This window comes from Ambystoma mexicanum, chromosome 12 (assembly GCF_040938575.1).
Source record: "Ambystoma mexicanum isolate Mex_15411 chromosome 12, UKY_AmexF1_1, whole genome shotgun sequence".
Taxonomy (NCBI): Eukaryota; Metazoa; Chordata; class Amphibia; order Caudata; family Ambystomatidae; genus Ambystoma; species Ambystoma mexicanum.
Genome location: NC_090936.1, coordinates 597,873,947 through 597,889,994, shown reverse-complemented (window position 1 = coordinate 597,889,994; position 16,048 = coordinate 597,873,947). Strand labels below are relative to the sequence as shown.

Genomic DNA, 16,048 nt, shown 5'->3' with positions numbered 1-16,048 from the left:
CAGCACTACATCAATTGTTTTCAGGCATAGTAATGTAGCCGCTTTTCCTGTCTCATTTTTTCCTCCCACCCCCCTACTCTCCTCTTTTGTGTCCTTGCACTTGAAATGTCGCCAGGCTGATTATGATAGTTATTTTTCACATTCAGAATTGTTTCAAGGACTTGTAAGAATGTCATTGTTTTTCTCCCCTGTTCCCTCCCTGCCTTGAAGCACTTTGAAACACATTGTGTATAGGCGCTATACAAATAGTCAATCAAAACAGCAGGGGAAATGGTAGTAGTGGCAAAGAAGTTGGTCATTTTGCCTGTATGCTTGCTTTTGCGGGTGTTAACATCCTGCCCTTGTAAGTTGCTTCCATCCTAGACATTGCATTGATTTCGTAAATTAAAATGCCTGCTATGCATTTATTGGGAACTATCTGAAAGTTAATGACTTTGTTTGGATTATAGCTTTTATCCTTTGTGATGTGATGGGTAATGCATACAGATTTAAAATTACATTGCCTATATTTCCATTAGACTGACCTGTTGTATGGGTAGCCATGTTCTTGGAGCCAGTAGTGTTAGTCGGCAATTTTTGCTATGCTGTGTGCAGCTATGACATCCTCCCTTTTTTTTGTTTTTTTCTTCACGAGACAGCATTATTCAGATTAATTCCCATAGGCGCCCACCCTCAGCCCAACGGGAATCCAACCTCCCACACCACCATTACCATCCCCATGAAGCTCCTAGCAGGCCTCATTAACTTCCAGGCAGCCTGGTCCAGGGCCTTGCTACCAAAGGAGCTACAGATCTAAAATTACCCTCATTTAAGGGAGCATGTAGCTCCTACATGTCCACTTATGGCCTTTGGGGCCTATCAAGTAAGTAGAAAAGCTTGTACTCCTCTTGACGCATCTAGTCAGTGCTGCGAAGGCCCCAATGACTAAGGGGCAAAACAGCCCCTATACGAGACCTTCTAATTTACAGTTGTCCTCCTAGGGCCTCATTTATTTAACTCCACTTTATTTATCAGTTTTCATTTGACAGTAGCAGAGACAAAATTGCATAGTAGATCAAGAAACAAATATTGAAGAACTGCGGCGCATTGCAAAGAGGTCAAAAAAGGACCCTGTAACGGGCATTGAGACATGCATCATCTTTTTTTGTTTTGAGCAAGTCACTAGACACGTTGCACAGCAGTCATTTTGACTTCCTATCCCATCCACGGCCCCCCTTTTCTCCTCTCTGTGATGGCCATGTGTTGGATCACCTATTGATGATTTGTGTAGGAGTTAAAATAATGAGGGGTGGGGCATGTCCAGTGTATCATTGCAGTACCCGTCCCAGGTGAGCCACCATCTTGAGAATTTGGGTAAAGATTTATTCAGGGTTGCTGTGACTTTCTTGGTTGCCCATGGTTCCCATAACTGTGGCCCACTAAAGTTACAGATGGGTCTTTTGGGGATAATTTACATGACTGAGCCGAGGTTAGACAGGCAGCATTGAGGAGTTTTTTTGTTATTAGGACCATGGCTTCCCCACTTAGGCTGTAAGTACCCTTTTGGTCGACCTCGCCCAAAATGATTGAGCGGGTCCATGGGGAGCTCTTCTGTGATTCCCCTGATCTTGAAAGAATCTCTTGCCAATAAAATTGCAAATGTAGATAGGACCCACCACATGTGCTCAAGTGTACCCGAGCAGCCCCTCCAGCAAGAGGGTGAGTACCGTGCATTAAGTTTATGGAGGCGTTGTGGGGGAGCGGGGAGTAGTACCAGCGCAGCATTACTTTGTAGGAGTTGTCCTTGATAAGAGTACATTTGGAGCTCTGTTGTGCCCCGGCCCATATGCACGACCATGAGTCTGGGGGAATGTTGCATTGGAGGTCCCATTCCCAAGCTAACATGTTAAGGAGTTATATTTTGCGTCGGCTCCATCATGAATTCTGTAGGTCTGCGAGATTTTGCCCCTCCCCGATAGGTCAGAGATCCACCCGAGTTTCAGGGTCTGAGAATCTAGCAGTATTGTAACATTTCTTCCCTGGGAGGGATGGGGTGTTTGGTCTTGAATTCTTCGATTGAGCATGGTCGACCCTGGCAGTAACAGTCCCGATGGTGACCTGTGCCCCCTTCGAACCACTGTTGGAAGGCCCCAGATTCTAATCTGGTTGTGAAGGAGGGGTTTGCAAGTACTGGTGAGAGCGGGCCCGTACCTAGTTCATTGGCTTCTTTGGTCTGGACGAGTAATGAAGCACTGGAGATATATTTGCCTCTTATAACTTCCTTGAAGGCATCCCATATGGTGTCCCATTGCATCTTCGGGGTTACATTGGTAGCAAAGTAATGGTCTATGTGTGAAACTAATTCCACCAGAATGACTGGTGTCTAAGGTGTATTTGGAGATGTGCGTAACTGGGAAATGTTCTGCAGCACCCAATTCCCATCTCCACCTCCGATAGGCAAGGGATTAAAGCCGGGGACAGCGGAGGAGGTTGAGATGAGTGATCTCTGTGTACATGTGAGAATAATGTGTAGCCTGCCTCTTCTGGATGGAGTACCCACCAGGAGTCCACCACGTTCAATTTCTGGAATAAAAGGCATTTCGGAAGTCTGTGTCAGCGGGTGTGATTTGGCTAGCTGGGGGTTATGCATTATGTTGAAGTCTCCACTTAACATTAAGAGGCTCTCTGCAAAATTTAGCAGGGTGGGGCATAGAGCCCTGAGGAACGTGTCTTGACTCGTTATGGGGAGATATGGAGGCTAGAGTTACTGTATTGCCGCCTAAGAGGCCCTTCAAGTAAAGGAATCTGCCCTCCGGGTCCTTTTTGGATTGCACAAAGCCTAAATGGCAGGTTTATAGCCATGAGGATCATGGACCCAAACCACCCCTCCACCCCCCTTTTTTACTATGGAATGCAAAACGTTGTTTTGGAAACCACAGGTTACTGAGGCGGTCTTTGTTGATTTGTATGAAGCCTGTTTCTTTTGGGTGCCTGAACAATGAGAAAAAAGGGGGATTAGCTGTTGCAAGGTTTTGGGGAAGCATTGGATTGTAAAACACTGGTGTGGACTGGTTGTGGGTAGGACCATTAAAGTAGAAGAAACGGTGTGGGGGGGGGGCCTTCATCTGGGTGCGCTTTATGTGTAAACTCTGCTTAACAAATGTCGCTGGCTCAGCTTATTGTCCGGCATTTCGACAAGTCTTGGGATCAGGTAAAATGGCGCAGTTGAAGCAACATGGGTTCCGTGAGGGCCTTAGTGTTTTGACCAGGTGGCCAGAGGTTGAGCAGTTATGTGCCTGTCAAGTAGTTGGGGATCTGCTTGAATAGGAGGTGGCCCCCTGCTCTGTAGAGGGCAAGACCCATTGGTAGACTTGGACCTGGACCAAGTATCTGGAGCCTTGCGGGGAGCGCAGCTGCGGGAGGCAGGCCCAGCTCCCGGTCCTCTGCCACATCTAGGCAGAGCAGGGTGAGGGCGGGGGGGGGGGTCTTCATCTGGTAGAGGAGAGGAACCAGCTTTTGTCTCCCAAAGTGAACTGTAGCAAGCAGGGGAAGCCCCAATGATATCTTTCCTGTCCCTCAGCCAAGAGGTGAACTCCTTGAAAGTGCATCAGCGTGCCAATTTGGAGGGGGCAAGGTCCTGGAAGAGTTAAATCGTTGTGTCCCTGTAGCATAACTCTCCCTTTTAATCTGGATAGTTTTAGAATTTCCTCCTTGCCCTTGTAGAAATGGATTCTGGGGACATCTGCGGCCAGTATTGGGTTTTTGGATGGGCGAGGCACCCTGTGAGTGTGGTCCTTGACAATGGATCTACGGGATTACTACACAGCCTAAATTGCGAATCCAAAAATATTGAATTCCAAAAAATGGTATTCCGCAGTAATCAAATGGATCACTTTCCCGGGATCCTGCATCTCCCCCCCCCCCCTCCCAACCCCCACTTACCTTTTTGGCGGCACGCACATAAGTGTGCCTCAGACTCTCCTCTTTCCCTGCAGCGTCAGTTTCCTCCCACTAACGTGGGTCAGAGCTGGCGCTTTTTGTTCTTTATTGTCCCACGCAACCACTGGTCCCCCATGTTCGGCATTATGGGCTTTTAAAAAATGTTTTTTTTAATTGTGTTACAGCCGTATTATGATGTTTCACAAAACCTACAAAAGAAGTACAGTCAGTAATAAACATTAATATTAGAACATATAACATTAGTAAAGGAAATAACATACAATAAAACCCAATTTTTCCAAGATCTTGAGGACAGCAATAGTTCAACATCTTTCATGGCCGCTATTAAATTTTCGAGAAAGCATTTGAGGAAATCCAATTCTTATCAATAAAACAACCAAAATGTTTTTCTCGAACATCCCGAGTACCATAACAAATAATAATAAGATGGTATAAAGTCTGTACATTTCCATTACATAAATAACAGTTTGCTATATTTTTTTTTTCTTTTGGGTGGTGTTATTATCATAGACAGATTTGAGTCTTACTCTAAGAATTTCAGTTCTCATATAGGAACTTGGAAAGCAAGCAAGGTAATTTGGTAAATGACCGCTCTCTAGTTTATCAAAACTAGACAGTGAGCAGAATGTTGATCGCTCTCGCATCTGCTCGATGGTAAGAATCCAGTCTTTTCATAGCAGAGCTTGACTGACTCCGATTGGATTTTGGATAAGATCTATGGATCGGTCACATTGCTCCAACATTTGTTTTGCCCGATTGAATAGATCCTGTAAAAACTGTCCACTCAATCGTTGCTAGGAAACCATATTTACCTACAGAGTGACGATATCTTCCAAGCAAGATGTGATTGTTTTTTTTTTTTTTAGGGAATGAAGTCCTAATACGTACCTCAAGGATGCTATAGGGTAGCTTGATGGAACATGGAGAATTGTTTTCCAAATTTTGCCCTCAAGACACATACAGTTAAGTGTGTAGGAGAAAGGCACTGGATCATGGCCATACAATAAGGAAGGAATTACTTTTGCTTTATAAAACCTTATCAGCGGAGAAATTGCAAAAGGTGTATATAGAGCTTCTTCATCTGCGCTTGAAGAGGAATTATCTTAACCTCAAGACCATGTTCTATTAGCTTTATAGTGTGAACCAAACACAGTTTAATGCTTAGATGGATAAGCTCTGTAGCTACAGGCACAGTCTGATCTTGTAGAGACTATTTGAAGTTCATGGAGCTCTTACGGGATGATCTGAATGACATGATTTTTGTTTTGATGGAATTCACTAATGGGTCATTTGCTACTGCATATGAGCCAAATGCAGAGAGGAGATGTCCTCTAGGAGAATAATCAAGCAAGACCACATCAGCATAAGCAATCCAGTATAATGGCTGTTTTCCAATTCTAGGGCTTGCTAATGATTGATGTTCTAATGCTTTGTTTAAATCGTCTAAAAAGAGGCATGCAGTCCTCCTTGTCGTATGCCTCTTTCAGTGAACACCTCTTGAGACAAGTCACCTAGGATGTTTAATCTAACTCTTAGAGTTGTGCCTGTATGCAGGCCCCTTAAAATGGCTAAGAGGCCACTCGGAATGCCCCAAAGATGTAGTTTGGCCAAGAGTCACTCCCTGTTGACCGTATCGAAGGCTCTGGAGAGATCCAACCAAGCTCCATAAAGTATACAACCTTCTTTTTTGAAGCTGATATGACTAAACTGTTAATGGAAGTGGAAAGACCTCTTCTGAAACCTATCTGCATTTGGATAAAATGTTCTTTTGTCATCCAATCTTCAGATGTTTTAGTACGACAGCTGCAAATATCTTGCCATCCGCGTCCAAGATGGCAATAGTTGACAGGGTCAGCCCAATCGCCTCTTTTGTAAATGGGAATTATAATAGCCGACATCCATGAGAGGGAAGGGTGGAAGATTGCAAAACTCTGACAAAAACGACCTTCAGAAATGAGGCCCAGAGATCAGGATTAGATTTCAATATCGCTTGGGAAAGGTCATTAGGGCCTGCTGCTCTAGATGAAGACTTATTTATGAGATTTACTATCCTTTCTTCATCGAAGGACATTTGCCATTCCACATCCAAATTACTGGATTGAGATGAGATGAGATGAGGGGAGGGAGCTTCTGTAAATGGCATCAAAATATTTGCCCCAGACGGAATTAGAAATCGCGTTACTTTTCAACTGGGTCTGTGACATGCTATGATTGTTAACTTCCAAAAGTAACAGGAGTTTTTAGTTATTAGTGTTTTTAACATGCTTTCACTGTCCCTTTGGTGACGGAGATGTTAATAAGCATAAGACCAATTACGATAGTTATTACGCATTATTTCCGTCCTGTACACTTTTGAAGCTCTTGTGTTTTGGATTTTAAGTGCCTGATGGCGTTCCTCATTTGCTTCTTTCTCAACCAAGTCTCCTCATTAGTCAAAGGAGTGGATGTGCTTTTTCTTCACAGATGGATTAATTGAAGAGGGATGATTTAGTTCCCACAAATAATTCATAGTTTGATCGATTACATTGTTCAGCTAAGTCATCTGCTATATCAACCATCCTATTTCCTCGTTCCTTATTTAAAGCATTACCATTGTTTTTAAATTTGAGCAAGCGATTCTTTCCATTATTAACATACCGATTAGGGTTCTCAAAATGGTTATTTGGGTTACATGTTAGTCATTATGGCTGAAAGATAAATATCTAATACCTGAAATGTTTTACAAATAAATCGTCAGAAAGAAAAAGGTAACCCAGAATCGATCTAGAGGAAACTCTACACCAGGTGGATGCTGCAGGGATATCGCCTTTTAAATTCCCATTGAGCAGTTTTAGGTTCCAGCTTTGCAAAGAATTTACCAATTTTTCACCATTTGCAGTAGTTTGTTTAGCTAGAAGGGATGAGCATTCAGTCAATAACTGAGTACACTGTGAGTTGAGATCGCCTAACAGTCGAACTATACTTTGTTGTGACTCTTACCAATAAGTCTGACAAGGATTCCATAAAATTAATTGGGTTGGAAGAGGCAGGGTTCAGATTGGGGATGTTTAGGGCCTTTTAAGAGTCAAGAGAGTGGCCAGCAGACCTGGATTAGTGGTGGAAATTAATTCAAGTGATGCTACGCTGGATGCTCGTGCTGAAATCGAGAGCCCACCCGCGGGCAGACCATATCCTCCTCTTGATTGCTGGTTGATCCAGGATTAGGAAACCATCTAACTTTAAACATTCTAATGGCCATGTTTCTTGAAATGGGATTATATCAAAATTCTTTCATAGATTTAATTTTGAATGATACAGAACCTCGCGTGTTCCAACCCAAACATTTCAAATCCTGTTTTGCTAGAGGGACTACGCATTCCCTTTCACAAATGTGTCCAATAATCTCAAGCAAGAGTTCCCACATCGTAGATGTCACAGGCATTGAGGGACTATTTCTTTCCATAATTGACATTCGAATTGAAGGCTGGTGTTTGACAGGAGACTCTTAGAGTAGAACGATAATCACGCTCTATTTTACCTTCAATGGTTTTTGTGTTCTGTTGGGTTGAGATTTCAACACCCAAGTTATTTAGGTCTCTTTTTGCAAGAAGCATCGCTTGTGCGCAATCTGGATTTCAGACCTAATTCGACTATATAAGTGCAATTTTTATTCGGAAAACAGACAAATTCAATGTTGTTTGAGACGAAGTAACAATCTGGGATCTTTTTAGAGATTGTTAGAATGGCACCTCTATTTGGGGATTTAAAGCCTTTCCCTCTTTTGAAGTGGTATAGTCGGATCCTAGGTACTGCAAAAGGAGATGCATCAACTGGAAGGTCGATTGAATTAGTCTCTGTAGATTTGGAATTGTCTTGTACTATAGCAGTATTTTGTGCTGTATTTGAGAGGCATTCACAGGTTATAGTTGTTCAGTGTTATTTTGAGAAGTTATAGACCCCCAAAGAAGATGGTATTTGTCAATGGATTGATATTAGAGGCAGAAACGTCTTTATGTCTAGCACAAAACATTGGTACAAGCTTTTTCTCCTTGCTTAGTTGAGCATCAAGAACATTAGAAGTTGTAGTTTCTGAAAGAGCATTTACGTTGGACTGGACATTTTTGGACGTGCGATTATTTGTTTTTTTTCTCGTTGCTAGGTTTCTTTGACTGTTAGTATTTTTTACATTTATAAAATCTCGGTTCGTAAGTTGAGGATGTTGGAAATTGAGTGGTTTGAGAGGACGCAGTAGACCATCCAACAGTCTGGACTGCAGTTGTCACTGTTACTATCTGTGGAGCAGTATTTGGCACAGGGATAGCAGAGCAGTTATCTGCAGAATCTGTTTTGAGACATTTATTTTTTTTTAATTATTTTTTTTATTGGGTGCAGGGGATTGGGAACACGGTCTCACTAGTTCAGCGTTTGGAAATGATATGGCTCAAATGAAACTTGCTTTGACAATGTTTTATTTTATTATTCTTTCTGTTTTTTCTTAAGTTTATTATGATTAAAAGAAACATCATCGTTGGTAAGCTTGCTTTTCTTTTTGTGTTTTTCTTTCGACAATTACATTTCGGTTGAATTGCAGAGATTTCCTCTCCTCTTGGAGTTGGATTAATGTCTGACAAGTTTATTGTTACCACTTCTTTTTCAGCAAAAGCGTCTTCCATATTTACTAGCCTTCTGAATTATTCCAGAACTGATTCAGAAAGCGGTGTGTCCTTAGCCTGTGGGTATTTGGAGAGCTCACAATCGCTTATAAGGCATTTAATTGGATCTTGATTTGGTGTTTTTGAAAAGAGGGTTTGTGCTCAATAAGGCTTCAATCCATTTGACTTGAGTCTTCGGTATTTGTATGGAACATAGTGGTATTCGCTTCCAGTCTCTTCATCAATTCTTTCTAGTACATGATGGATTTAGATGTCTCGTTATTTATTGCTGAACCTAGGCCAACCAAGGTTGATTTGCAACTTCCCATGTCCTTTTAAGTTCCAATAGAGTGCCAGAATTAGATTGGTCTTCGACTTTAAGCAACTGAAAGACATTAACTAATGATGTTAAAACAAAACTAAGCGTGCTTAGTCGCGTCTGTAAGAGGTTTTAAGTTGGAGTGTGCATCATGAGCTCTTCGTTCTGTATTTAGTCTTAGGCGATGATGGAAAGTCGAGAGAGGGATTTTGATAGTCATTGTGAACTTCCAAGCAGAGGGCATGTGAGGGTTGCATGCAGTCTGCATTGATGTTATGCGTTGTCTTTGATGTTATATCGGATTTGTTGACTTGTTATCGCGTAGCAATGGGCATGGGCTCTAGACTCTCCCAAGTTATGCATGTTGCCGGCACTCCATCTTTTATTTGGAAAGTGCTCATTGATTCTCCTTTTAATGTTTTTTTTTTTTGCGGTAACAGTAAGTCTAGGCCATTAGCCTACAAAGAGTGTGCCTGTAGAGAAGTTCTTGGGGAGAAAAGACGTCTGGGGCGGCAACCCGTTGAACTGCAATGGAGGTTCATAGCTTCTTGAATGGAAACTGACATGGTCAGACTTAAACAGTCAAGTGCTGTCTGAGATTTCAATCGATGGAAGGTACTACTATTTTCTGGCATTGTCCAGTTCTGGAGCTTGAAGATCGCCAATTACTGTGTAGATTGTATGTTTTAGGAGAAGGTGGGGCTTTAGTTGGGCTGGGCATGTCAAGGACTGTTTCGTTCTTTCAATGACAAGTTAGTAAGCAGGATAACGGAAATGACAATGTCTTACCTTACAATGCCACAGCCTCTCAGCCAAACAGCCACTTGCAAGCCACTTACACAAAGTGCGCGCAAGGCGCATGGCCAGCACTATTTGAAGTTGTAGGAAAAAGTGGGTGGAGTCACAGGTCCATGTGAAAGATCCGTAGATTAGGCAAAAAGCAGTGTTCCAGACAGCCCAACAGCCACTTACAGAAAACGTAGTTTCACATCCCACGCGCCTCATGCAGGCTGGCACAGAGGCAATATCCCACAAAAATATAAAGGTCACTGGTTGTCTTAATTTCACAGAATCCAGTACTAACAATACTAATAAAGGAATACACACAAAAAACTGGACCTTCGTTAGAACTGTTTACCAGCTGTATTTATTTATTTTTCCCAAGCCGAAGCACATTCAGCATTTTTTTTCGGTTTTATTTAGTGCAATAATGGGACAATGTGTTCCTTGTTGGTAGTGCCAGGACTTTTTTTAAATTTTTTTATAGAACCTGGACGTAATCGTCCAGTTCCGTGTCATGGATGTGGGTGGGAACGCCTCGTATTTGAATATTGTTGTCCGGCCTGTTTCGCCATGTCCTTGTTTAGCCTGCAAATGGTTATTGTCTGCCTCCAAAGTTTTCACCAGGTGGTGAACTGCATCAGATAATGGGATTGCCAGCAGAACTAGTTTTCCAAGTCATTTACCCTGCTCCCAAGCCCCTGGATCGGCATGTCTATTGCTGCTAACTTCTGTCCCAGTTCTACTGTACTGGATTTAATTTGTAAGCTCTTGGAGCATGAGCTGTAGGTGACGTTTGGTAGCTTGGTAGTCCAGGATAAGGTAGTGAGCTGATGGTGTGAGGACCGTGCCTCGGTTCTAGTTGCTTGCTTTTACCCCCTTTTTTTGTTGTGGCACTCATGGAAAGGATATCTGCTGGTTTGCCAGTTTTTTGTTTTGTTAGGTCATCTTGGTGTGTATGGAGGCGGGCCAGGGATCCACCACTTGCGACCCGCCTGGATGGGGAAGATCCGCCAGGAGAAGGGTGACCAACCCCTGCTCCTGCAGTCCTCTCAAATGTCCTGACACACTCCTCTCAGTGAAATGAGACCGGTGGACGGGGGTCCCAACCCCCTCCAAGGTGCAGCAGCCCACAGATGTTAGTCGGGCCCCCGCTTCTCCCCCAACTCTTGGGGCCTTTATGTCCAGCGAGAGCCGCATCACCCACACCTCCTTGGGGGTGTCTCACCCCTAGCTATACACACTGGGGCTGGACCTTGCCCGGCCTCAGATCAGTCCGCCCCTCCTACCCCTTTTGTGAGCCAGTGCTCCCTACTCTTGGGGCGGGGCTGGAATTTGATCATAGGTGAGCTGCAAGGTTTGCTCAAGGCCTGGACCCAGTCCCAGGTGTTGGTCCTCCACATAGCCCCACTGCACCAGAGGGACTGGGCAAGGATCGATTATTTCAGGGTCCTCCCCGGTGCCGTCCCGCCACTCCATGTGGGTTGATGAACTGCCGCTGTGGTATGGGGGAGGGCCTCCCCATCCTCGGGAGCAAGGCCACCCATGTTGGTCCGGGGTCCGACTGCTGCAGGCGAAACTCCTGCCCCCCACTCGAGATGGAGGTGCTGATTCCATCCCCCCGAGTTCTTTGCTGGTGGCGGCCCTGCTCTGGGTGGTGTTCCTATGCCAGGAAGTGAGGTGCATTCTGTCCAAATGGTAGTCCTGGGAGTGCCACACCTGGACTGGAAGACCTCAGAGGCGGCCCGCTTTTCTGTGTCTGAGATGCCAGGGCACTGCCGAGGGCCTCCCACACCATGGCACCTCTTCTTTCAGGTGCCGGTGCTCCTCCAACCTGGGGTCAGATTCCCTGCTGGTAGGATGAATCTCGTGGGTGTTTTCCCCCGATTTAGCTCTTCTCTGGATTGAGCTCGATCTTATTAGTGTAGCGCACCCCTTGGAGACTCAAAAAAAGGTGGCTACCATGGTTGCGGCTTGGTCGCGCCCCACTACTCTAGTGTTGCATTAATGTTAATATTGTGTTTGTCCTTGTTACCATGCCATGCATTATTTTACAACCTTGCATCCAAATGTAATTCTCCCATTCTGCAGTCAAGTGAATTATGTGCCACTATATACAAGGAGAACACTCATTTGCTCTACGATGCCAGTTTGGTATGACTCCAAATGGGGAAGATCATTTGTCATTCTACCCTTTTGTGTCCCTCAGCATGCATTTTGCACACAGCCAATTTCAGTCTGACATCTTGTAGGGGACTCGTATTTACCAGACCCCTTTTTGACAATTGGCAAGAGGGATTTGAGTAAGATTATCTGGTTAATAGCCCCCACACTTCCTATCAACTCTTCAGCACATCTTAAGACCATCATGCATCCAGAACATGATTTGACGTAATATCGCCACCACACAAGTCATTGCTTCTATGAAAGGTTTGCTGGCCAATAAGGGAAACTGTCGTCCAGTGTTGATTACATTTTCTTATCAAAACACCAAAAACTAGACAAACATCCCAACAGTCACCATAACTCACTTTTATGTTTTAATGTCCCTTCATGTTGTAAGTTAAGTTAGTACATACCTTTCCCGGTCTTCTTGGGCCCCATTGCCTTTTCACCACAAATAACACAGGCTGGCTGCCAGCCTGGTCAAGTTTACAGTTACCCTCTTCATGGAAAAGGGTTAGTGCTTTAAAATTACTATGATGATGATCTGTGCAGTATAAAAGCCTAACGCAACATCACTTTTTTTTTAATAATAAATGAATACGCCATTCTGTAAACTGTAGAAATGCTGGTCTTTCCCTTGTGCCTTTTCAATTTTCCTTTGACTAAAAGTCAGTGTCGCCCTTTTGTGACAGACTAGGAAACCCCAACCTTCTTAGAAAGCCTATTTGGGCAGTCGTATTGGGGGAAATTACCCTTTTCAGTGTATTCTGTAGACCTTAGTGCAACGGTTTGCTGAAAGGGTTATTTGGAGTTGGAAGCATTCTGAGGGTTGGCAGGAGGTAGACTGGGGTGCAGCTCATATTTCCTGGCTTTACAGAACCTTATTGGCAATCTTGAGATAGTCCTAAATTGATGGGGCAAGGAGGAATGTACAGAGAGATGAGGAAATGGACCGAGCAGTAAATGTAAACTGGTTTTTCTTCCTCTTTGTTCTGGCAGAAAGAAAACCTGGGACCCTGATGTTGTGAGAGTCACGGGGCAGCTGGAATTGGCCCCCAATCCGGCAGAACCCACCTTGTCAAGCCTGCCACCACGCAGCAGAAAATACATCCCTCCAGTGGACCTGGTTCAGCGTCTGGAGTTATGCGTGAGGGAGGTGTTTGGGCCCTCTTCCAACTGGCAGCAAGTAACCCTGGAGGATAGCTCGCGGAAGTTCCACCTGTTGGCTGGGCTGGCAGCCGAGTTGGGCCATGCTGTTCCGAACAGCCGTCTGCGTGAGATGCAGAACACGCGTGACCTTCTGACGTTCTATAGTACTCCAGTCAAGGAGGTGTCCAAATTTGATGAACTGATTGCGGCAGACTTGCCCTCTAATCTCAAGATTGACTGGGGTTACAAAGAGCTTTAGACTAATCCTGTATTTTGTCATTGGGTGCCACAAACCATTCACCAGAGTTATCTGTACCGGCACTGTGATCGCTCTTTGAAATCCTCAATGGTTTTGGACAGTGCTAGTCTCAAAGGCACTATTTGGGCTGAATGGCAACAGTGATTGGATTTATTGTACCTCTTCGATGCTTCGGTTTATTTGAAACTTTATTGGAATTGTTCCTGTTCACTTCAAAACAGTCTTTGTAAGGATGTTCTTGCAATAAAGTGTGCTGCAGTAAAAACAATGGAAGTACTCTGTGATTGGTTGGCGGCATGGACGACAGAAATATCTTCTTTGTGGGATTGAGTAGCATTGCATCAGACTTTACATTTTGTTTTGCTCAATGTGCGAGAGATATAGTGAAAAAATGGGGTTTGGAAAAGGTTGTGTTGTACTATGATCTGCCTTTAACATGAAGCGTACCTGACAGATGTGCAGTGTGATTGATTAAAATTCTTAAATGCACTGCCTTGCTGATCGGTTTTCATATTGGCGCCTGTGTTCACTGCTTGTGTAAGGTGCTGGATAGATGGCACTGAAACTCGTGTCTCCACAGTGATGTAGACACTTTTGCTGCTGATTTAACCACTTTGTCACCAAATGGTTTCTGTCACAATACCCTGTTTCGCATGGTTGTAAACTTTGCAGCTATTTTACATGAAAGGGTACTCCTTGGAGCACATCACCAGCATTGTACCCTTAGCATAGTTCACAGCTCTTGCCCAAATCTAATGTTTCAAGCAACTAGCCAGGCATAATTTGCTCACCCCCTTGTGTAAATGGCAGTTCTCCACATGGACCAGATCTTCCTAGGGAGAAGTAAATATTCGCTTATGGCTAGTGCACATTTTGAGGCCTGGTAACGAGTCATTCTAATTTTCCAAGTGGAGGGTCATGCTCAAGGCCTGCGTACAAGACAGAAAAGGCATGTCCTCCCTATTCTGGTTTTCTTGACCAGTGGTGGCTGGTGACTTTGGAAGATGGTGGGGTTTACATTTTGGAGGCTCAATTTGTGAGTGAGCCTGAACCCCTGAGAAAACCTTAGGAAAATGGGCTTCAAACTGCATGTTTTTTTTTTTTTAAATATGGGTTCACATTATTTGGCTTTCTGATGGGCTATTGGCTTCAACTGGTTCTGCTGATCACATTTCTATATGGACTTTTTAAAGTTGTGAGCTTGGTTTATTTTGGGTTGTGTACTCTGCCAAAAAAAGTCAAACCTTGGTACAATGTAACCATCTAAAGCTGAGAAGATGGTCAAATGCTTGCATGAAAGCTATGCCTCAAATCCCAGCTCAACTAATTTTCTCCCACTGTGCCCTGACAGAACACCAGTCACCTGGGTGATCACCTGCACACAGCCAATACAAGGGAACTAACCCTGGTATACTATCAGAGAGAATGAAAACTGAATCAGACATTAACAAAGGCATGATGCCCAAGTAGTAAGGAGCACGTGTTTAACCTTTATCATTATTGTGGAAACAAAATGCCCATGTTCTGATCCTTCTTCAGCACACTCTGATAAAAGCTGAACATATAGGCACAAGGAGTCTATAATGAAGCGGACTTCAGAGGTGAAGAAAGAATCTAAGATTTATTGAAGTTAGCATTCAATTTTGACTACAGCTACCTTTTCCAGCTCCTGTTCCAACTGCCTTAGAACGCCTCTCAGCTTGAGACAACAATTCCATATGGAAGGTGATGATCTAACATTTCACTCTAGAAGAGAGCCTCTAAGTATAGAGGGTGACTGTGTAAAGGAAAAAAAACATAATACTGATGGAAGATAAATAAAATTATAAAGGCAAGTAACATTAGAACCCATCTTCTTTCCTCGTTATTATCAGAATGCAAGAGGGCAAATGATTTAAACGATGAGATAACAGCAATTACTATCATAAAGATGAGCTACAGAAGATACCATCATTTAAAAAGTGCTACCCTTTCTTATTCCACACCTTACAAAACTCTAACCGCATTACCTTAATCATTTTCCACCTCGTTCTCTGTAGAAATTCTCACATCACACTTCCTCCCCTTCCTTGGCAACAATACCTTCACCTTGTCTCCTCTCGCAAACTCTGTATGCAAACAACCACACTTCCTGTCATCTCTCTTTCGCCACCTTGCCTGGAGATGCCCTCTTATTTTGACAGAATCAACTTGTACAAAACTCGACTTTCTGTGTGTTAGGTTTCTGACCCCTGAAAAGTTTGAAACGAGAGATTCCCGTCATGGTATGTGGAGTAATGTGATAATGAAACGCCTTCTGCAACAGGGCATCTTTCCAACTCTCATTGGCAACTGCAATTCTGACCACCTCAATTATTGTTCTGTTGAAACTTTCCACACACCCATTGCTCTGGGGATGATACAAAGCAATCCGTGTTCAATCCCGAAAAACTTAACCATCTTTCATAACTCCAGGGATGTGACTTGGGCCCATTGTCACTGATGATTGACGAGGGAAATCCCTCCCTCTTAAACATTCCATCTAAAAATGTTACAACATAGGCAGTGGTGATCTCCTTCAATATTCCCACTTCGGGCCATTTAGATAACAAGTCTACAACTACAATGATGCAGCTGTTTTTCACCCTCGGAAGTTTTAAAGGCCCCGACAAGTCTTATAGCTATGACCTCCCATGGGACACACACAACCTCTGGTACCAACATGGGCAAGACTCTCTGTTTTTAAAACTTTCTCTCTCTTTACAACTACTGTAGTCTTTAACTTGTTGCTCAATGTCTCTATCCATCTGAGGCCACCAGAAATCA

General features: G+C 43.6%; 2 protein-coding genes across 2 annotated transcripts in view; both read left to right on the top strand.

Moving 5' to 3' along the window:
• Window positions 1–13,243, top strand: part of MRPL50 (mitochondrial ribosomal protein L50) — a 44,789-nt gene extending 31,546 nt beyond the window's left edge. Inside the window, exon 2 of the mRNA XM_069630065.1 lies at window positions 12,835–13,243. Within this exon, the coding sequence (XP_069486166.1) occupies window positions 12,835–13,243 (409 nt within the window). The remainder of the gene's footprint in view (window positions 1–12,834) is intronic.
• The window catches only part of ERCC1 (ERCC excision repair 1, endonuclease non-catalytic subunit), a 333,113-nt gene that overhangs the window by 35,190 nt on the left and 281,875 nt on the right, over window positions 1–16,048 (top strand). The window lies entirely within an intron of this gene.